Source organism: Echiichthys vipera (genome assembly GCF_963691815.1).
Source record: "Echiichthys vipera genome assembly, chromosome: 12".
Taxonomy (NCBI): Eukaryota; Metazoa; Chordata; class Actinopteri; order Perciformes; family Trachinidae; genus Echiichthys; species Echiichthys vipera.
The window spans coordinates 11,003,707-11,026,922 of NC_139837.1; the positions used below are offsets into that span (position 1 = coordinate 11,003,707).

At 42.5% G+C, this 23,216-nt stretch overlaps 1 protein-coding gene across 4 annotated transcripts in view; it reads left to right on the forward strand.

Moving 5' to 3' along the window:
• Positions 1-23,216, forward strand: part of fermt2 (FERM domain containing kindlin 2) — a 41,226-nt gene that overhangs the window by 15,305 nt on the left and 2,705 nt on the right. Inside the window, exons 3-16 of one of the 4 annotated variants that reach the window (XM_083925001.1) lie at positions 1,706-1,939; positions 8,246-8,374; positions 10,843-10,875; positions 12,564-12,789; positions 12,954-13,056; positions 13,557-13,664; positions 16,703-16,837; positions 17,408-17,457; positions 18,008-18,132; positions 18,257-18,363; positions 18,452-18,670; positions 21,340-21,360; positions 22,423-22,547; positions 22,667-22,808. In XM_083925001.1, the coding sequence (XP_083781127.1) occupies positions 1,706-1,939; positions 8,246-8,374; positions 10,843-10,875; positions 12,564-12,789; positions 12,954-13,056; positions 13,557-13,664; positions 16,703-16,837; positions 17,408-17,457; positions 18,008-18,132; positions 18,257-18,363; positions 18,452-18,670; positions 21,340-21,360; positions 22,423-22,547; positions 22,667-22,808 (1,757 nt within the window). The remainder of the gene's footprint in view (positions 1-1,705; positions 1,940-8,245; positions 8,375-10,842; positions 10,876-12,563; positions 12,790-12,953; positions 13,057-13,556; positions 13,665-16,702; positions 16,838-17,407; positions 17,458-18,007; positions 18,133-18,256; positions 18,364-18,451; positions 18,671-21,339; positions 21,361-22,422; positions 22,548-22,666; positions 22,809-23,216) is intronic. The other 3 variants (XM_083925002.1, XM_083925003.1, XM_083925004.1) reach the window with 3 other exon arrangements.

The following is a 23,216-nucleotide window of genomic DNA, read 5'->3' on the forward strand; positions in this document are numbered from 1 at the left end:
TATTATTGAGAGATATGGTGGTAAAGAACACCTTGCTTTAACTCATACTGTGGCTAACCTTATATTATGATATGCTATATGTATGACATAAAAATATATGTATGATACAGGGCTGCACGATATGAGGAAAAATGCGATATAATAATATTATTTGCGATAAATAAAACAGATAGGCAGAACTGAGTACAATTTCCTTTCTTCTGCTTTTATTATACTGCTAAATACAATAAATTTCTTGTCAAATTAAAAAAAAATACAACAAATTTCAGAAAGGAAATGATTTCCAACATTATTGTATTGAAAAAATTGAAACACAAATGCAAGATTGAGAAAAAATGAAATATGCGATTTGTTTATTGTGCAAGTTGATATCGTGACGGTTTCTATACTATTCTTGTCATCTAGCTGACTGTTTGTTTGTTTGTTTTTAAACTCATAGGCGTGTTGTTTGTGGTCTGGTCATGATGCTGCTTTAGATGACAACTCTTTATCAAACCAGGGTATATGCCTTTAAATACTCTTGCTGACACAGACGGCAGTATATAAGTTGAAACAGTTCAGATCCAGTGATTAAAGGATGACTGAGCAAACTGACGTCTGTGCCTGGACACAGTGACTCTGAAAGGAGAGCGAGAGACCCTGAGTGAGACAGAGGATAGGCTGGAGAAGCGATGAAGGGGTATGTGGGTGGAGGAAATGAGACACCGCTTTGGGAAGTGCCTTCCTGGACTAATGCCGGAGTAATGACATCACTACACAGGGGGGACATCTGAAAGTATAACAGGCTAAAAACTAAAGGCATATTCACTCCATATCAACTATCGTAGACTGCTAAGGCCTTTTCACTTAAACACAAAGTAACAAATACACAGTATGGTTTTACATAAACAGTGGATGGACACACTTTTTTAACTCTCTGAATGTATCCCGTTAAGGTGATACATATAGGAAATGCATGCAAAGGAACTCTCATTCTCTTTTTGAGTGTGGGAGAGGCTGCCTTTTCCCCTTTTTACCTTTCACTTTGAGGTGATTGGCAACACAAATGCAACTTCAGCCCATCACAGTTCTACTTGTATGGTAACCAGAACAAGGTGATCTGTAGGAACAGCTGCTTTGAGTTCCCTTAAATCCCTGCGGTTTTCACCTTCCCCTTGAAGTCAGACACGCACCATGAGAACACAGGTCCGTCCCCATTGTTTCTGAGCCCTGCGGAGAGAAAGCCTGGGAGCTATGTGGGGTTTTGGGTGGCTTGTGTCTGCTTTAGAGGGATCACAGTGTGACTTTTGAACAAAGAGGGAGGTATGAACCTGATATCCCCGTAGAGTCACACAAACAGCCACGTCTTTCACACACTTAGTCATCTCCTCCCTCTCACTTTGACTTCACCGCCCCTGTGCAAACCTTTTTTGTGCCCCCCACTATCACCCCAAATGTGACCCTCTGCCCCAGAGGGACATATTTGGTGAGCTCAGGTCAGCTCAATGATGGCTACAGGCTAAATGCTCTAGTTACACTTTCCTTTTGCCATCAATATCTTCACCTTGCTGATGATAGATACAAATTTAAACTATTATAGCGCTGTGCACTTTAGCAAAGAGATGTTAGTAAAAAAATACAAATACTCAATCTTTTGCTGTATCATTTTACATCTTTGCAGTTACTACCAAAACTCATCCACTTTAATCTTTTCTTCCCTCCTTAGATGTGAAGAAGGACTGGTCAGACCATGCTTTGTGGTGGGAGAAGAAGAAGACATGGCTGTTGAAAACCCACTGGACGTTGGACAAGTACGGCATCCAAGCCGACGCCAGGCTGCTTTTCACGCCACAGCACAAGCTGCTGCGACTCCAGCTGCCCAATATGAAGCACATGAAAGTCAAGGTCAACTTCTCCGACCGCGTCTTCAAGGCTGTGTCCGACATCTGTAAAACTTTCAGTAAGTGGAGCGACGTCCATGATTTTAGTCGAGATGTAAAAAACAGTCACAAGGCAAATGTGAGGTCAGGTGTGACTGTATAAGATGTGAATAATGGCTATGGGTGAAGAATATTCCAGTCTACTAGGCCCTGCTAAAGGTGCCCACCCTGCTGAACCAAAAACATCTTTTTGTAAGACTATTTTTGGAAAGGTTCTGGAAATGTTCTACATCACACATATCAAATCATGTCCTTCCTCTCACTTTGTTTTTATCCCTGGCAATTTGTTGTGTTTATTAAACATGTTCTGAGCTCTGCATACTGGAGTCCCGTCTCCTGACTGTTGGCTCTGGAGTTGTGTCCTTGGAACCTGGGCTCCATCGGTCTTACTGTAATGTTTAGTAAACAGAGATTATCAATCTGTCTCAGGCGCCAAGGCACACACAAGTACAAATGAGTGCATGTGTGAATAGCTCATACTCTTGCTCACTGTCTTGCTTAACTATCATCTCTTCTACTAGTATGTCCAAATTTAACTCCCCCCTAAAGTGGAAGTCGTACTCGTACCCAAGGGTCACACACACACACACACACACACACACACACACACACACACACACACACACACACACACACACACACACACACACACACACACACACACACACACACACACACACACTATCGATATCTACCATCAATGGCACCACGATGTCCTGTCAGAGACGTGTCAGAGGTCACACAGTGGACCCCAGTGACCTTTTGACCTGCTAACGCCCACTTTTCCTCAGCTCAGACTTCACCCCTGTCTCTTAGTCAGTGTCTCCAGTAGGGTTTGCATGTTAGGAGAACCCCCACCAATATAAATGCTTCTATCGTGCAGGGTCATAGCACACCTGTTGTGTCTTTGTCACTGAACTGTGCTCAGCAGGCAGGATCAGGGGCCCCAGTGACAGCTCTCCTGTTTTTATTGGCCTCTACAGGTAGCACTCAACCTTGTTTCTTAGTTTGGCAGGATTGGAGCTTTTTTATTGTTTCAGAAGGCCATGGGGTCAGAAGACACAGCTCTATGAAATGAAAAGAACTAATAGCACATTTTATTTAGTGTAAATATACAGAGAGACTGTTTTTGAAAGCAGAGGCACAGAGAAAGGGGGGCAGGGGACATGCCTTTAGCCTTTCAGGCCTAGTTAGGAATGTGTCTGCTGCTTCTATAATAAATCTTTTTCAGCTTCGTAGAATTTCAACACAAATTGCTTTTGGCTGACACGGAGCATGCCAGGATGTAGCAAGATGTTTGTACGGTGGCTGTGAAGGGCCCCTCGGTGCGACATGCTTCTACTGCTGTATTTGTGTCACTGTGCATTATTGCTTGCAAAAAGCAGAACTTCCTTAGTTGGGAAGTATAACTGTGGGTATGACAGCTGACTTACAGCTGGTCTAGCTTTGAAAACATTTTTTATTTTTTTGTTATCTGGACAACTTTGAGTTTTACAATCTCCTGTGCATATTTCCTTCGGACTCCATGTGAGCTGCACACAGCATAGCATATCAGATGGGACAGGAAGAGAAGAGGCCTGTCCAACAAGCCTTCGCTCCAGACGGCAAAAAGGGAGGGGCAGACATAGAAACCAAGAGAGAAAGTGGGTGGAGATTTTTTTTTTTGCTGTCAGTTGATCTGCAAATCCACTTTAGCCCCAGTACTTTTTCCCATACTAATTCTTTTTTTTTTTCTTGGTGTTGTTTTTTTCTGTTTTGTGCTGTGGAGTGTCCGGTCAGATGGTCACGCTATTTCCTGCTCCAAAAAAAAGTTCCTAGTTCAGGCCTCAGTATTGGATGTTTTTATCCCCATCTCTCCGTATTTCATTTTTGTCATTACACTTGACAGTATAAGAATGGTATACTGTCAACATTCTGTCTATTATTTTGTAATATTAACATACAGTATGTTTTGCCTTTCTATTTTGTCTGCTTTTCAGTCTCTTTAGCACAATTCAAACTCAGGGAGACAGGGAGAGTCCCATACAGTGGGAAAGCATAGAAAATCAACATAACTCTCCAAGCTAAATGTATAAAACCAATTATCACCGCTGCACTTCTCCCATGTCCATGGCAGCTGTGTCCTGAGACAGACGCAGTCCATCTTGGCAGGCTGGGAACTGTGAGGACTCAGCAAAAGGTTGATACACTTAAATACATGGAAATCACTCAGTTTCACTCCTATTTTGACCTCTGATAACATTTGGCAGCTTCTACATCCTGTGCTGCATTGCTTACTGGATAGTGGGATTTTCCACTTTTAGTTGCAAGGCACATTTTTGCACTCTGTCCACAATTCTGAGAATTCTCTGAATGTCTCAGCTATCGGGCTGGTTGTGTTCAAGTGTCAGCTGGAACTGTGTAGATTAGGGGTGCCCAATTCCGGTCCTGTAGGGCCACTGGGGTGCATATTTCAGGTTTCTCCTTGTTCCAACACACCTGATTCTAATGATGTGCTTGTTATCAAGCAGCTGAAGCTTGTCACAGGTTTAGAATCAGGTGTGTTAGACCAGGGAGAAACCCCAACACCCCTGGTCTATATATTCTATAGGGCCCCAGCAAATGATTACTTTCCTTTATCCATTAAACTATTTATTATTGTCAGAAAATGGTTAACACTTCCTGTTACAACTTTCTGGAACCCAAGTTTACATCTTTAGTGTTGAAATCTTTACAATTTGGAAAGTGGAACAACTATTTGGCATTTATGCTATATAAATGACTTAACAACAAGAACAACCATTAATTGATTAAGTATTTCAGCTCTAAAACGCTGTATGAAAATCAAAAATGTATTGGCACTGAACTGGCTCCTCTGGCTTTTGTAAAGGTTAATTTACCGAGTGAAGAGTCACAGTCAGACATGAGCTTGTCCCGTCTAGACAACCTGGACTCACTTCCAACACATTAAATACACATGTATACCTCCTCCCTCTGACAGGAGGCTGTTTTATTCTTCCTGCAAGCCAGCACACAAAATGTACTCTTCACAGCTGACTAACACATGGATGTGGATCTAGGGGCCTGAGGTGGGACAAAAATTAGGCTGCTTCTCTCAGCAAAGCACCACTTCAGGATAACAAGAGTCAGGCTGTTCCACTTTAAGCATTGTGGTTTTTTTAGTCAGCACCCCTTTGCTACCATCTGTGGGAAAACTGAGACGAAATAGGATTCTCTGGAATATGCAAGGGGCAGCAGCAATGCTGGAAATATTTGGCTATGAAACATTACAATAAGTCGAATACATTACTAGAGAAATGGACCACCAGGTAGGAAAGAAACAAGAGGGTGTATGTCAATATCACAGGACATAAAGAAGACGGGAGGATGAGTTTGAAGGACGGTGATTGTTGAGAAGTCATATTGCAGTGAAGTATTGTTTGGTCTTGGTCCTTTCAAAAAGCTTTTTAAATGTGTGTAGGACTGTTGCTTCATCATTTTGGTCCAGCAGATTTATGGCACATCAAACTGTGGTGTGCTTGACTGGCCGGAGTGAGCTGCACTGTTGTCATAACACAGGAGGAGTGTGGTTTGGCCTCAGCTCCAGCCCCTAAATTAAAGTGCATTATTATCTTTGTTGAGTAGCCGTTTAGCACCTTTTTATCCGTCTGTCTGAAGAGAACGTGTGACACTAAGCAACTGAGGTTAAATTTCATTTTTTCCCTTAAAGTTAGACCAGGGAAATTGCAAAAGTAAAGGTATTTGTACCTCATATCATTGCACTGATTTATAGCCACTCATTCAAATGCCAAAAATCTATCTTCACTGTACTTGAATATAAAATATAAAATATCTGCACCATGTACATTCTTATTATTCACCATTTCCCATCAGAATGAGTCATCTTTTACCCCTTGCTTTATTTAGTCTGAACCAATGCTTGATGCATCGCTCTTGAGTATTGATCTGTCAGCCTTGCAGAAAAAAAGGTATGCGGGAGGGAAACAGAAGGTGAAAACACTCCTTTCATTGTTTTTGTCCATGTAGGGTCGCAAACTGTTTGTACGGTAAACTTTGCTGTAAAATTAGACTGTGACGGTGTTTGTGATTCTTCTGCGGCTGGCCTTACTCACTGCAGTGAATCATGTGTTCCAAGGAGTAGACCTCGCAAGTCCAGCTGGCTCCCAGTCAACCCCTCTCTTTTGGCCCCAGTCCTGGTTACTGCCACATGCCTGCAGGATGGGGTCTTACTGTCTAAGGTGTCATTTCTGCTAATGGAAATCAACTAAGTTTTTGTAAGCACTCAAACCGTCACTCACCCTTCCTCCTCCTCCGCCTGACACCGGCCACAAGTATGCGGTGAGTGTAGGAGCAGTCTTTCCCACCATATAATGATTCTTAAATTATCACTATAAACATACAATTCAACACTCAACTGAATATGTCAGCAGACATTTGATTGTAATGCTGGCCTGTCTGAAAAATGCTAGTGTAGCGTGTTTTTTCACATTTTCCCCTTAGCCTGATTTGGTCATCTTTATCTTAATATTTCTGATGGTATTTATACTTTAGCAAACATGAAATCTCCATCATATCAACTACACCTCTACTCCCCTCATGGGAGGGATGAAAAATGCATATCTGTCAATTGCTTTATCCCACCCACCCATTTCCCACATCTTTTGTTTCCAGGCGCTTTAGTAGAGATACCTAAAATACTACTACGTTTTTCTCAGACACCTCTTAAATCTATAGAGGGTTATATTATGTGAGGAAGCAATGGTTATGTCTAGATGGCAACCAAAGATTTGACCTTGAAAAGTTAAGGTTAGTATAGCTGCCCCCCCCCCCCCCCCCCCCACACACACACACACACACACACACACACACACACACACACAAATCTAGGGTTACCATCTTGACATGACCAGGAGCAACAGTTCTATGGAAATAATAGAGTAATGTTAGTTATAACAGAAGTTTTATTTTGTTTCAGTTTGGTCTTGCTTAGTAGATATTTGTCCTATAGATCAGTTCTCTGCTGACAATGAGATTGTAAGAATGAATGATCAAAGTGACATTGTAGTAAAGTGCTGCATACCTGTACAATCACACCCGCGTACACATCGGTTAATACACACTTTACTGTGGACAATGGCCTCCTCGCACAGCTTAGTGGAGCTAAAGCTCGGCAGCATGCCTGCAACTCACATGGCTGTATAAGGGCACAGGGATTGCGCTTCAACGCTGCAGCAGAGCGAGAACAAAATAGGAGGGAGGCAGAGAGAGAGGGTGAGCTTCCATCTGGTAGTTCTTAAAACTCCTGGAATGCTTTTGCTTTAGTTACGCAAACCAAACAACCATTCTCACCAAGCTAAGACCTTCTCTCTCCCCTCTTGCCTGTGCTTTCCTCAACACCCTCAGCAACCTCTTCAATCAGTCTGCAACACCTTTCCAATCTTTCATCTTTAGAAAATTAAGAGAGATTTATTTCATACACATGAGGAAAATTAACTTTTTTTTTCTCAACAGTCCTGCTCAAAACAAACTGAATGGAATCAAATGAGGCTCCCAAATATCATCTCGCTTAATTTATTAACATGGAATCTTGGGAAAAACCATATCCAGCTGAGGATCCAAATGCGCTTGCTTCCAGACTATCACCATCTATTTTAGTCCTGACACATTCTGGCTGTCCTACTACTGCATCAGAACCATCCCAAGCCCATCCTAAAACATCATTGCTGCTGCTGAGTGATGGTTCCCTGGCCCCCAAGCCCGATGGAGGAGGGGAGGGAGGGAGGGAGTGAGGGAGGGATAGGTGGGCAGAGAAGCTGGGAAGAGAGGCTGCTCTGTTTTAGTCATTATATTCAGTGTGTTGTCTTACTGTCTGATTGGGATCACACACTGTTGCAAAGTGGTTGTTTTTTTCATTTATCATATCTCAGTATCTTCAAGGAAGACCTGTTGGTGTTGTTGTGAAAGCTGTGCTGTCCTATGACTTGCCAAAAGCAACTGAATAGAAGGAAATAGAGGTTGTGTCAGCCCTGTCTCATTTGGGGATTACAGTTAAAGCAAGGTTTGTTGGGGCCCTGAGAGAAAGGATTTGCAATTTTCCACCACTTGTGTGCACAGCTGTCTACAATTCTTACCCATCTCCTCAGTCCTTTTACCCTAATCTTTTCTGTCAATACAAGTTGCCTTAATGTCACAGAATTCCCCTGCATTACAGGTTCTACACATTGTCTGAGCGAGAGGTCGTGTGGTTTGGTTGAAACCTGGGTAGCCTGGCTTTGTTGTGAGACAAGGTTATGTTTATGTGACATCAAATTAACTTTCTTTTCCAGATATCCGCCACCCAGAGGAGCTATCTCTACTGCGTAAGCCACGTGATCCCAAAAAGAAGAAGAAAAAGTTGGAGGAGGCAGAGGAGGACGATCTGCAGCTGGAGGGTCCGCTGTTAACCCCTGGATCAGGTGAGTTGATGGATAGTAACTCCTACATAGAGATGAAGCACTAATGACTCAAAAGCACTTGTTACAGTGTTTTCTCTTAAATATATCATCTGAATGTAAAAGATTTAGTAGGAAGGAAGTCTTTCTTGAAATAAAAGGTGTATTTATCTGAGGAGTTGAAAGAGATTTGGATCGTGCAGACGTAAGTCTATGCATTCAGTTTTTTAGTTTCAAGTTCTACTTCATGGTTAAAAGTAATAATATTGTTTTCCTCAAGCAGCAGGTTGAATAACAGGTTCCACTGGCTGCTATGGCGCGTCTTTCTTTTTTTTTTTTTTTTTGTCTGATTGCGCTTATGGTTCGAAAACCACTAGGATAAGTCCAGATTGCTGCACCCTGTTTATAGTGACCAAATATGAATGTGTGAGTTTTTGAGGCCTGCATGGGATCCACAGCCCTGGCTCTCAGTTCCTTGGCAGGGAGGACAAAGAATGGTTGAGATTCCACACATAGTTGGTCACACTGCCATTTTAAACCCAAACCAGGCTACTTGACTGCAGTGAGACTGGCCCTCCTCCCTCCTTTGCCAGTGATGGGAGAGTTACAACCATGTGAGCAGGGAAGAACAGAACAAAACAGGCTGTGCCACTGTCACAGAGTTACCTTTAACCAAAATTGCTAACACTATGAGACAGGGTGAATGGGACTCTTTGTGTGGTGTGAGTCTCTTCTGCGCGCTTCTGGGCTATCTGCCGGCTCCTTAGACTCAACATGCATTAATGCACACTCATGTGAGTGGAGAGAGGGCTGACAGGCATCGTGAACTTGGTGGACTATCACAATTCTGACATTCCGAATTCTGTTGACATGCTGATTTGCTTCACGGTGAAGCTAACAGCAGAGTACGTATCTATTTGCACTCATATATGTGAAAGTAAAATGAGTGATAGAAATATTTCCATATTTTGAACAGCACATGATGATCACACCCAAAGTTGTAGCACGTGCTACATTGATGCCTCTGGTATAGATACATTCTGTTTTTAGTGGGCAACTTTGGTCACACTATTCAGTTGGTGCTGAGAAACAGATTTTTAACAAGAATGTGCAGAATCTGTTTAATGTCACCACACCTCTTGTGTGTGTGTGTGCGCTCATGCACACACTTCCTGCGTCCTCCCTATCAGATCACATGCTACAGTCAGAGAGTGTATTTCATGGCCAAGTTGTAAGGCGTTATTCCGTCCCTTGTGGGGAAGGGCTGGCCTCTCAGGTCACATCTCCTGATAGGGATCACAAGGTTTTGCAGAGAGGCAGCGATGCAATCAGAAACGCAGCCGCCTTCTGTGCAGCAAACTGCCCCTGCACACTCCACACCACTGTGGAGATGAAGAGAGGAGGGCTCACTGCAGCCCACCATGGTCTTAATTTACTGACGAGAAATGGCAAGAATTCACATAAGCCACACTTTACTGACATTGTATAGACTAAATGATTAACTGATGAACTGATAAAATAATCGGGTAGATTAATTTATGGTGGAATTAATCGTTAGTTGCAGCACTAAACCACAATTTCTCCTGTTCGCCTTTTCTTTAAAGGGCCTTTTCCCCTTAACAACAACATTTTGATAATGAAAAATAGATTTCTTATACACAGCTCAGACACATACTGTACAGGGTATGTACGTACACTGAGATCCACCCTGACCTCAGGAGAAATATTGCGGGTGGAGGATGAACACTAAGGTTAGAAGTACTACATGACCAACTATTTCTGCATAAAGACATGGCGATCATTTTCCAAAGCCTCAACCTCTATCCTTAAGTGAACCATTTAGGAGACTCCATTTCCCCAGTCTGTCCCCACACTCATGTTAAGTGCCCCTCAGAATTGGTTATTTTGGAAGAAAAAATATGTTACTAATCCTCAACTGTTGTCATGACTCAGACAAAGAGCTACGATGTTGCCCAAGATGCCAGCCCATCATGGCCCTCTGGGCTCCACCACATCTTGACAGGCCTGCTGTATCTAATTATCTGTTCTGTCAGTTCTATGGAGAACACAAGTCAGACAGCCAGTACTTTTATATCTGTGCTGCAGTCTACTGTATACATGCATGGCTGGGTCACGTTGACCAACGCCTTGCCTGGGATTTCAATCAGTCATGCTGTGTTGGGTGGCTATAAATGGGTGGATGGAAATGACAGAACTTCACTAGTCATTCCAGGGTGATCTCCCTCGATCAGCGAAGAGGGTAAACTGAGTCATCCACTGTGAGGCTTGCAGTTGGCAGTGCCCATGGAAATGCCACAGATCTCCCCATTCTCGTATTTCTCTACTTCTGTCTTTTCTCTTGTTTCCTCCTGTCCTTGTAGAGTTTTCAGTATCTTAAATCTGTCCACTTGATGTTGTTTGTTCCCATTCCACTTCTTCCCTCCACCTCTTTCCTATCTTTCTTTCTCTTACTCTTTCTCTTTTCATCCTAGCCTCTGAGGTAATATACATCGGACCTGTCAAAGGTAAGCTTTCCTCTTCCTCTGTCCTTTACTCTTCAGCACTGCTTCCTCACCCTCACCCTCCCCTTCCTCCCAACCCTCCACCCCCTACAGCTGGAGTGTTGAGGTCACATGAAATGTGTAACCTTTGGGACTAGAAGCCGAGTCACCTGACTGCTCCTCCAGAGGAAGTCAGCTCTTTTGGGTGGTCACATGATAAAGGCTTTGCCTCTCATTAGAAATTAGCTCAAAACTCACTATTTTCTTCCAGCTGCTGCAGGCCAACTCACAGTTTTGCAGGATAGCGGATTGCTTTTTAGCTCTTGGAAGTGGTGACTACTGAGATTAGAGTTATTTTGTGTTTTTGTTTTACCTTTTTTTAAGAAGTTTAGAAATCAGACCAGTGATGATGCTTATTAGTCCATAATCTTACACACACGCCACACCAAATAGCCCACACAGAAGCCTTGTTTAAAAATCAAATCCACAAGAGACCTGTTCATTTATTGACAACCCTCTTCATGGTTTACTTCTAGTCTTAACAGCCCATGGTGGTCTATCTCCATCCATCCAAGCCCTCTGTGGATCTCCAGTGTGGGAGCATTAGGGAGTCATGTCATGTTAACATTCTTTGCCTTAGCTCCTGCATTGGAAAGTCAGTAAACAGGATGGAGGAGGCCTAGTTGTATTTTTAATGGGCTGCCAGCTTTCACCTTGTCCATGGTCTCTCTGGATATTTGGGATTCCTCATGAGACCTTTCGGGAGATGGAAGTACTCTCCCTGACCTGATGCACTCAGCATTAGGAAAAAACCTTGAAAGAACCACTGAATAACACCCTCCCCCACAAGGGATGTGTGGCCATAGCCTGCACCCTGTTCTCATGACCTCAGCTCGCAAACACAAACATACACATGCACACTCACAAACACAAACCAAGCCCACTTCCTGATTTCAGAAGGGATTTAGTGGTTTAGCCAGTGTTGCTTCTTGACCTAGGCCCCACAGAGGGAGAGAGGGAATGGGGGAGTGTTGGGCCAAAAATACTAGCACAAGGCCAGCCAACAGGAAATGCAAACAGCTTCACATGGTGGCTTGCTGCAGCTAAAATTCATAACAACTAATAGAAAAACAAAATATTTTCAAATGTATATAATGTAAAGCCTTTATTCATTTAATATTTTGATTTTAAATGATGTGGCCAATCTTACATGTTTTTCTTATTATCCATGTACCCTCCCATATCTTTGCGTTCCCCCTCTCCTCTCTGTGGCGAGTTGTGCAGTAGTTTGCTGTGTGCAGTGCATTCCTGTAGGTTTTTTGACTGTGAGTAAGTGGGTGACCCTGATCGTGTTCTGTGTCATCTGCATGCTGATCCACATCAATCCCGCCATCAGCAAGAGGACATAGTTGAAGCCACTCATCTGCAAAGTGTGGGCTGGTAGTCACATGGTGTTGTTGACCGCTAGCTGGCCTGGCTAAGCTGCAAGTGTGTGTGTTCACCCATTTTTCCCTGTTGATGTTTTTGTTGATGTACAGTATTTGTGAATGTGCACTTATTGGCTTTGGAGCAGAAGTATTTATTAATGTCAGTGTGAGACAACAATTTTATCTAAAAAATGGTGTATGTTCCATTGTTCCTCTTAATTAATGTGATTTTCTTTTGGACCTCAGCGCACTATAAGGGACTAACTGATGACTGTTTGTTTTCAGGGAGCATCTACTCCAGTCCAGGTTTGTACAGTAAGACTATGACCCCCACCTATGACTCCAGAGATGGCAGCCCACTGTCGCCCACCACTGCCTGGTTTGGGGACAGCCCACTCTCTGAGGGCAACCCCAGTATCCTTGCTGTCAGCCAGCCAATCTCCTCACCAGACGTCCTGGTCAAACTCTACAAGCCCCAGTCCCTTCTGGACAAAGCCAAAATCAACCAGGGGTAAGATGACTTTGCTTAGTGGTTTGGTGGTTTGGTTAAACTGCTTAGTCAGAAATGCTGTAGTGGATTGTAATATATTTAGAGCTATGCAGCTGATCAAAATACATGCAAGAGGCTGCAGAGAGTTTGTCTGTTTTAAAAGACATTTTTCTCTGTCTATACAGGTGGTTGGACTCATCCAGGTCTCTGATGGAGCAGGATGTAAAGGAGAATGAGGTGCTGCTGCTGAGGTTTAAGTACCACAGTTTCTTTGACCTCAACCCTAAGGTACGTCCCATAGACAATGCAGTACAATTTCCCCTTACTAATGGAGTCCCTGAGGACATTTTTTGTGGTTATGGTGTGCCAGAAAATAACTTATTAGTTTATCTAGAAAGAGTTGTTTAATAATAATAATCCTGACCAAGTGTCCTAGTAAAACTGGCAAGTCGGTCTGAGTATTTTTTAATAATTTTAGGGATTTAAGCATTTAAAGTTGACAATACATGATAACATACTGACAACTTAAAGGGGAACTCCACTGATTTCACACCTCAAAGTCTATATACAGGAGAGTATTATCGCAAAGTTCTATAAAGCCTTATGTGGCTCTGCAAAATCTGATACATTTATCCGATTTTATTCATTAACAGCATACAACTTCTAACTAGTGCTTCACAAAAATCTACTTTTGTCCTGTGTGTATCAGATTGAGAGAGCATTAGAGTCTGTCTTTACTCACTGTTTGTTTGTATGCATGTTAACCTCTGTGACAAACCTCTCCACAGTATGATGCCATCCGAGTGAATCAGCTCTATGAACAGTCCAAGTGGGCCATCCTGCTGGAGGAAATTGAGTGCACAGAGGAGGAAATGATGATGTTTGCTGCCCTGCAGGTAAAGAAACCATGTGTGTTTGTGTGTTGGTGTGTTGGTATGTTTGTGTGTGTGTGTGCCTGATATTAGTTTTCCTGTTTCAGCATTTGTTTGTCAGGATCTGAAATTCGAAGACCTCTTTTCATTGGGCAATGGGCACGTTGCCTTCTCATCCACAAGCTAATGAATTGGATGGGCTTCCAGCCCAAAGCTGAGACATGTGGCTGCAAGTTCTGCTGCACACATGCTAAAGCTTAACTATTGCACACTGATGCAAAATGAGTTCACTTTATCACACAAGTTCCCAATGGGCTACTTAATATGCCTCAATATCAATCAATTCCCTTTATTTATGACCCTTGGTTCATAGAAAAAAATAATGATTAGGCTTTTGAACAGAAACATCTCTTGAACATGAATAGTTAATTACAATTAAGAATACATGGGAATGAGGATATACAGTATTTGATATACATTGATATGATAATAATAATAACCTGTAGAAATCCACAGCATTATATTCTTTCATTAATTGTTTTTAAACTGGTACAAGGCTATAAGCTTTATGTGACCGAGAAATTTCTGCAAACCTGATGCAACTTGCTGCTGCCACTCACCCAGAGCTGATCTGGCCTAGACTTTTGGAGCCACTGGCAGCATCAGACACACATTTAATGTAAGATGAAGAGGAGGAGAAATGTGAAGCAGGGGAAGTAATATACACTGTTATTAATACTTGATTTATTCTGAAATGTTGTTCAGAATTTGACAGAATATCCGCTGTGGCTATATCACTGCTGTACTAGCATGTTTGTTTGTTTTTTTTAAACAACAAAAACCTTTATTTTGGAAAAAAAAACAAAGAGCAAAATTAGAGAACACTTTCCGATACTTTGCAGGTTGTCCATATGAAGGCCTAAGGGATTACCCTCTCAGCCATTGCAAGAGAGGTTGGGGCGTTCCAAGTCTGTAATTTCAAGAATATTGAAACTGTTCAAGGACACCGATTAATCTAAGTCCATCAAAAAGGCCGGCCGTCCACGTAAAACAAGTGCTCAAGAGGACAGGATTATGCAAAGACTCTCAATGGGGAATCGGTTCAACACTGCAGCTGGAGTTTTTGCCAGTTCAGTGCTGAACAGACCAAGGATCTGTCTGGGCACACAGTGTCTCATCATTTAAGACAATTTGGATTGAAAGCCCAGTCTGCAGTGACAAAACCTCTCATCAGCAGAAAGAATAAAAAGGCCAGACTTGCCTTTGCTCAGGAGCTAATCTCCAGTGTACAGATGTGAGCGCCTTTAGCCCCTTCAGGTAGCCCCCTATAGTCTGGGGGTGGTGCCCCAGCTATTTTTGACACTCATAAACTGTGGGTGCCAAGACCTGAGGACGCCACCCTGTCCTCACCCCTAGTGTAATTATAGAGCATCTTGGGCCACAGACCACCCACCCCCAGCAATACACTATTTCATAGACCTGCTCACATTCCTGTTACACTGTGAGGTGTTAGGTGTGTTTCATCAGACTGGCTATGATTGCACTTAACTGGTTTCTTGTTACTCTTCCTGAGAGAGATGCTAATTTGATTTGGGTATTTAGACTGGTGGTTACTCTGTCTGTTAGCACTTTGATGGCTACTACTATGTGTCAGATGGGTAGTATGAGCTCAGGGCTTCTGGCTATGGTTTCACTTGTTTGACTGGATACACAGTCTAAATAAAGAGCAATGATCGCTCACATCCAGCATGTTGCTGGGTTGTGTTAGCTTGCTATCACCTGGATGTTTTACTTTGGCAGTACATATAAATTAGGTAATCAGGAGTCAAAAAAAGTATCCCGCCTTCGGCACAAGTTGTACTTTTAATGCCAACATGTACACCCAGCCACTCATACACACAAACAGGAAACAAACCCCACAGCGTTGCAGCTTTTAAAAGATTGTCAGAGTGGAAGAAACGGAGGAATGGAGTGTCAGGGCGAGCCCTTTGTCCCACATTCTGTAACCTTAGCTGGGCTAAAGCCTCAAATATCTCTCTCAAAGTCTGCCTTTATATCTCTCACTCTCTCGACAGCTGTTCATTCATATATTGGCGGGGGTTGGTGATGGGTTTACAGTATAAATACCATTTGTCAACAAGTTGTATTTAGTGTCTGTGACTCACACTAAAAGGTAAACATGGTTGGGTTTTTAGTAATGGTTCCATCCGGATGAATTGGTGTTTCCTGTGTTCTCTTATCTTTATTGACCCAGTCTCAAATGTAAAAACGCATTTATTGCCTCTTACAGGTTAAAGACATGTTGAGATGAACACATTGTTCAAACAATACTTCTTAGAGTATTTCTCGCCATCTTCACCAATGACTTCCACCATCTTCACCAATGACTTCCTCTTTTCCTCATCCTGAAACTAGTCTCCTCATCTTCATCTCCTAGATAGGTCACTGTTTCATCTCCAGTAAACTCAATGGTACACACATATAAATTTCAACACATCTTAAAGTATTTATGTGGCTATTATCACAGACCAATTCACTTTTATAAGGTAAAGTTGGAGGGTTTGTGCACACATAGCAGGAAAATTTATAGAAATCAGCAAAACTGTAGACAAAGGTGTTGGAGTTGGAGAGATACTTTGCAAGCAATTCTTAGCTGGTCCTTCGTCATTTTACAGTGTTAATTCAATCTCTGGGACTAGTTCTTTCACTAGTTAGGCTTCAGTGAATCTGGAGGGTAGAAGCATTCGGTAACTGGAATGTTGTAGATCTAGTATGTGTTGTGTATACAAGACTTTGAGATCTGGTCATCAGCACAACATTCTTTGCTCAAACTAGCCTCTAGCCTCCAAACTAGCCTAGCTCTCCAAAGTGTATATTGTATATGTGCCTACAATGAGCATGTTAAAAAAGTCACTCTTTTCAGTTTCTTTGTATGTAATTAGTTCATATGCATGACGGAGAAGTCTAGAAACATAAGGACAATACAGTTGATGACAAATTTTCAACACCGCAAATAAAGTGTTCAAAACTTGTGTAATTATTCATCTCTTTCTTTTCCCCAGTACCATATCAACAAGCTGTCAATCATGTCTTCAGACAACCATATGAATAACAGTGAGAAGGAGGTGGATGAGGTGGACGCAGCCCTGTCAGACCTGGAGATTACTTTGGAGGGAGGGAAGACGTCCAACACACTGGTATGACAACACTGTTACATGTTCACATTCACTACAGGATATACCTTTTGGTTGTGGATTACATGTACTCGATCCAATCTCCACTATGTGAATTTATTTCCAATAGCAGCAGCTTGGCAGTGTGTTTGGTCCTTTGTTTCTTGCCTGCATAGATTCTGTACACTGAGGGGAGGGGGAATCGCAATGAATTTCACTGGAAGTGCTAAATTTCACACAATTATTTATGAGGCCAGCATCTGACAAAAGCCTGGAGGTGTGAGATATTTGACACCTAAACAAACCTGACAAAGGTTGCATGTTACATGGATAAGTTAAGAAATATATGTCTATTATTACAGCAGCCCCGCCTCAAGAACTTGTTAAGTTTATACTGCTAATCAGAGGAAACTGAGCTTTGAGATATTACATAAGAAGTGTTGTCTTTAGCATACTCTACTGAGCAATGACATTGAAACTGTACAAAGGTGAGCCTTAGGTCATTGTTATGGTTAGCTTTAAGCATGTTCTTATCATTTTTATATTAAAATCTTCCAAGTTTATAGTAACAATGGGTTTTTTGCTTCCTCCTAGGGTGACATCACATCTATTCCTGAGCTAGCGGACTATGTCAAAGTCTTTAAGTAAGTCCACATCCAGAGCGACCTGATTGCATCTGTCCAAAAGATGTTGAGACTCTCTCAAAGATCCAGGAAACAACATTTTCTGGCTAAATGAGAGCTGTTGTCTGGTTTGCATCAGTGTAATAGGCTGCATTGTTTGCCAAAGGACTTTTACAGGCTGAGCTTTCAGTTTAACTTTTCAAAGTGATTACAGTTGGACCAAGCATATTTTTTACTCTATTCATTTTTGGCTTTACGCCTTTGCTGACAGGCAGGTTGCCCCTGGTGTGGTTGTCTCATAAAATGTATAAACCATAGGGGGGTTATGATATCAAGAGCCATTTCCTCCTTAATGGCTTTACATTAATGTTCACGTCCACTGCCGACTTCTTTCTCATTTACCCTGCTGACTTTGCACTTGATAAGCTCTCCTTCAGTTTCTCCTCTCTCCTTTGTACTCACTTATGATCTCCCTTCCCCCGCTCTTCCTCTTGACCACTCATAAAGAAAGCTGGTGTTTTTTCCATCTGAAGTTTGACATATCTCCCTCTGCCTGTTACATATTTTCCAGACCCAAGAAACTGACACTGAAGGGTTATAAGCAGTACTGGTGCACATTCAAGGATATCACAATTTCCTGTTACAAGAGCAAAGAGGAGGCACATGGGACACCTGCTCTCCAAATGAATCTTAGAGGTGCAAACACGCAAAATGCCATTTCATTGCCATGCAAGGATGTAATGCTTATTTTTTTCTGTCTAAAGAATGGATGTGAACTTTGACCTCTTCTTCCACTCTGCGTTCTGGCTTCCATGTGTAGGTTGTGAGGTAACTCCAGATGTTAACATCTCGGGTCAGAAATTCAACATCAAGTTGCTAATCCCGGTGGCTGATGGCATGAATGAGATCTGGCTTCGGTGTGACACGGTAAGGCTGTAGCTAGTGTACCATTTCTGATCATTTCTTGTCCTTTTTAACAGGTTTTTAATCACCAGCGCTTGACTTTCTTCTACAGGAGAAACAGTATGCCCACTGGATGGCTGCATGCCGCTTGGCCTCCAAAGGGAAGACCATGGCCGACAGCTCTTACAACCTGGAGGTCCAGAACATCCTGTCCTTCCTCAAGATGCAACACATGAACCCTGACCCTCAGTTCATCGAGCCAATCACCACCGATATCAACCCAGAATGCCTGGTGTCCCCGCGCTATCTGAAGAAGTACAAGAATAAGCAGGTAAGCCATACAGGCTTTGTTTCCACACAGAGCTTTAAAAAACAACCTCTGGAAGGTAAAGCGTGTAATGACAAAGAGACAGCAGACACACGGAAGGCAACTATCTGCTCTAATCTGTATTTTGTGTAAGGTTGTTTACTTGTTTGATAAGATGGTTGTGGAGTTGGATGGGGCAGCGTCTGATGCTTCCCAGATGGGCGCCTCCTGGCATCAGGCTTGTCTTGCATTGGAATGTAGCCTCCCTCTACTCCCCCTCTTTTACTCTCCTCCTCCCTCCTCCTCTTCCCTCCGTTCTGCCCCCCTTCTGTCCGAGGGGAAACCAGGACAGCAGACGTCCAAACCACTCAACATGCTTACAGTAGAGTTGCTCCTCGCAGACTGTAATGGATACTTTGTCTGCTCTCTGCCTTTGTGCTTGTAGACAAAAGTATAGTGATCTCAGCCATTGGAATTGTTGATGGGGTAATAAAACGTGGTCACTTCCAAGCGACAGTAGCACACCATCAGCAAACATCTTAATAACAAGGTGTGGCATTTAAGCACTTAGAATCAATTAACTGTCTTCTTAAGCCGTAGGAACATTCGACAATGTGCCCAGCAGATTTGCATGTAAGCAACAGGCTGCTGTGTGTACATTGGAACAGCTGAGTACACGGCTGCCATAGCTGTGTTAGTTGGGGACGGGTTGAGGGAGGGGTGGCTGGTGCCTTCACATAGCTTACTCACTCAGTCTGGTATTGTTTAGGTTGTAGTAGGAAATTGGAATGTTGCCAGGCAGTCGGAGGGTGTTGGTACCGTAAGTGATGACTCAGAAATGGTCTGGGCCGGAAATATACTGGATGGAGAGAGAGAGAGAAAGGGTTTAGTTGACAGAAAGATGGATACAGGTCCTGTAAATGAGTGTCAGCAGGGCTGGGTGGGGATGTTGCCGGCAGTTTTAGTGGGCCCCAGTATTTCTGTAACACAGGAAATGTGCATGGTACAGGATTCTACAGAAGTCATGCTTGGCCCATTCATATGGGATTTCTGTCACATATTAACCTCTGAACATCAGCTCAAGCCTAGAACTGTAGTTCCACATACTGCTCAAATTAGAATTGATCTAAAATTACAGAAGTACCAAATAAAGTTTCAGTTCTCTCTTTCAATGTATGTCTCATTTTCTCACCTCAATTACATCAGGTCAATCATAATAAAGCCTGTTGGCCAAACCTGAGGAGTGACTTAACCAAAGCCTGTTCACATAATGCAAATTGACTCATTCAGACCAGCCAACTTGTTTGTTTAACCCATGTCACGGTGTCAGTATGTTAGTTAATTTCTGTTCCACTAGCGAGTTTGGATCTCTGTGGAGTTCACTTTGCCATAGAAGGTTTATTGCACTGCTTTTCCTGGAAAACTTAGACATTATACTGTGGATTCCTTAACATATTCTAAAAGACGGTGTTGAACAGTGTTATTTTAGCAGCTCAAGATGCAATAAACAACAACAAAAACAGGATTTTGCTAGAGTTTAGGATCTACAGATCCCATGAACCAGATGCTTACAATCAAAACCTCATGGGAGCTGTAGTTCACATAATAATCTTGGTTTTATCTTAGTTCAAATCACGAGCTGCTCAAAAGTCACTTTTCCGTTTTTTTTTAAGAAAGGCAAATGGAAAAATGCTCCGTGGAATAATACATTGCCTGGAGTATAGACTAACTTGAACAGGGGGCAGGGCTTTTAAGGGGTATTAGCTCAGCAGGGTGTGTGTCCATCTGGGGCCATGTTTGTTTCTGGTCCAGCTCCAGTCTCACTTAGACCTCAGTCTAATAAGGGTATCCCCCAGGAACACAGCATGAAAGAGTAGTGGCATATGTACAGTACGTGTGTGTGTGCACTCACACATGTGTACTCATGTAGTGGGCGTGGGGGTATCTGGAAATGAGCCGTGCCTGGGAATGCTGCGCGGGAAAACTGTCTGGGAAAAAGCCCATTCGCTCTCAGTCAGCTGCGACCCCTCCCCATCCCTCCCTTAAACTGGACTTCCTGTTGCAAGACTGGTCCGAGGAGACTTCCGTGCAGCCGGTCCCAGCGGATACACAAGCAGCAATTTTTAGATAACTTTGACCAGTGTGGTCTCTGGCCAAATTGATAAATTTACACAAGAGAAAACAAACTCAATAATAAACTCCTGGAATATGGGCACATGACACTCCTCCAGCTTGGGGCTTCCACAGTGTGCTGCTTGATACTGCCATCCTGTGGATGAAAGGGGAATCACTGGGAAGTGTGTGATTTATTTTTAACATACTTTGACATTGCGTTGTTAAAATAAAGAGCCATTATCTGGACCTGAAATGTACAGATTCCGTGACTACTTCCTAAATGTGAAACCACACAAATGTTGCATAACCCCCCTCTTTTCTCTTAAAATAAATTCCACTGTGTCTGCTGCTGTACTCTCTCCCTCTTGTGGCTGAATACTGCATGACCTCCACAGCCCCTCTCCCCACTTTTCTTTTATTACAGTTAAGGCCTTCTACTTTATTGTTTTGGATCTTCCCTCCCTCGATATTGATCTTACTTGCTTGTTCTCTTTGTCCAATCTTTCTTTCTTTTCTCTCTTGTATGCATCTCCTTCATTCCTCTGTGCCCTTCTCCCATCCCCACCTCCCATCTTCAGCCAGGCTCTATCAGGGACTTGGTAAGTTGAGTTATGTGTCCACTGGGTGCCTTCTAAGCCTTAGATACATGTTTTGCATGTTTTGTATAAACTCTGAACACTTTGTGTGGGTTGCCTCACCTAACCAAAAGTAGCGCAGCTGTATAACATGTCATGGTGTCTGGTAGTCACAGTACATAGATAGAATCTTTCTCTGTTTGTTTGTTATTTGTCACCAGCACTAGCTAATGCTTTCAGGCTGTCATCAGACAAGTGAATGACAAATAATTCTATTGATACATTTGGTTATCTGTATTGTGTTTGTATTTTTCTTGACATTACCAGTAGGGATGAGTACAAGAAACAAAATATTCAGTAAAAATAAATGGACCATGCAGGAAGTTCTACATACCTAATGTTAATGCTGAACATTTATCAAAGCAAATCCTAGGTTTTTAGATCAAGGAAAGCTTTAATGTGTTGGTGAGTAAAATATGGAAAGAAGAGACTAGAAACTTGCTGAATGTAAGTGATCCATCACAGTTAAGATAATTTTAGTAGTTTTTTTTTTTATTGTAACACAGTTGAACAGGGACTGCTGAATCAAAGTGTTTCTTCTGAACAACAAAAAAATTATAAATCTCGTCAATTAATTCCAGACACATATTTATTTTATTTTTTTTTACAATCGATTTTTCCATCGAAGCTCAAGAATGCTTGCGAGCACCTAACCTGACTATAACTGTCTGTATAACTGTCTACAAGTTCACTGTGATGGATTACTACTTTGGATGTCTCTGTTACACTCTCTTCCAGTTGAATTAGTTTATTAAATGTTGGGCTGCAGCCCTTAAAAGGATAGAGACAGTGGGGAAATACACACATGCATGCACACACTCACACATTAACTGTAGTCTGGCTCCTCAGGGGGCTATTAGGTTTTACGCTTGTTTGTCTGTCTATCTTGTAGCTGTGTGAAGTAGAGTTTTACTGTGACAGCCCTCTGCTTATTGGCTGCGGTGGGCAGCGTGTACTGTAGATGTTTGTCAAGACTCAAATGGTGGGAGCATATTGAAATCTTGTGTGTGCTTGTGTGTTTTTCAGATTTCAGCCCGGATCCTTGAAGCCCACCAGAATGTGGCCCAGATGAGTCTCATCGAGGCCAAGATGCGCTTCATCCAGGCGTGGCAGTCCCTGCCTGAGTTTGGAATCACTCATTTCCTTGCCAAGTAAGCAGATGTCTCTTTACACTTATATCCCCAACGCTCTATGTGCTGACAGTGACTCATTCTTTGATTTGATCTGCAGACTTCAATTTCAGAGTGGATTCTGTTCTTCTTCCCTGCAGGTTTCAGGGTGGAAAGCGGGAGGAGCTGATCGGCATCACTTACAACCGTCTGATCCGGATGGATGCCGGCACTGGAGATGCTATAAAGACCTGGCGCTTCAGCAACATGAAGCAGTGGAACGTCAACTGGGAGATCAAGATGGTGGGCAACCCATTGAATATGATCATTTTAATGTAATGGGTATTTTCAAAGTTAACCGCAGCCTAAATGATTAGTAGATTGAAGGGGAATTCAAGAAAGCAAGTTCTATAACGCTTTTTGTGGCTCCAGAGGGACCTGTGCAAAATCTGATAAATTGTGTTGTCAATTGCTAGCACTTGAGTGATGTCACTTAAGTCAGCATTATTTGGGGTTGAAGACTACAGGTTTGAAAAGGAAACAAATCTGGCGTTGTGAAATTAGAAAGACGTGAGCTTATCAGACCACAGAGGCTCTGTGGCCCACTCCAATCTATGCTTGAGGCTAGCATACGATCATCATACACCCGAATCTTCAACCGAACCTTCAGCAGCTGAGCTTACTTCTGCATAAGTAGTATTTTTTTAAGCA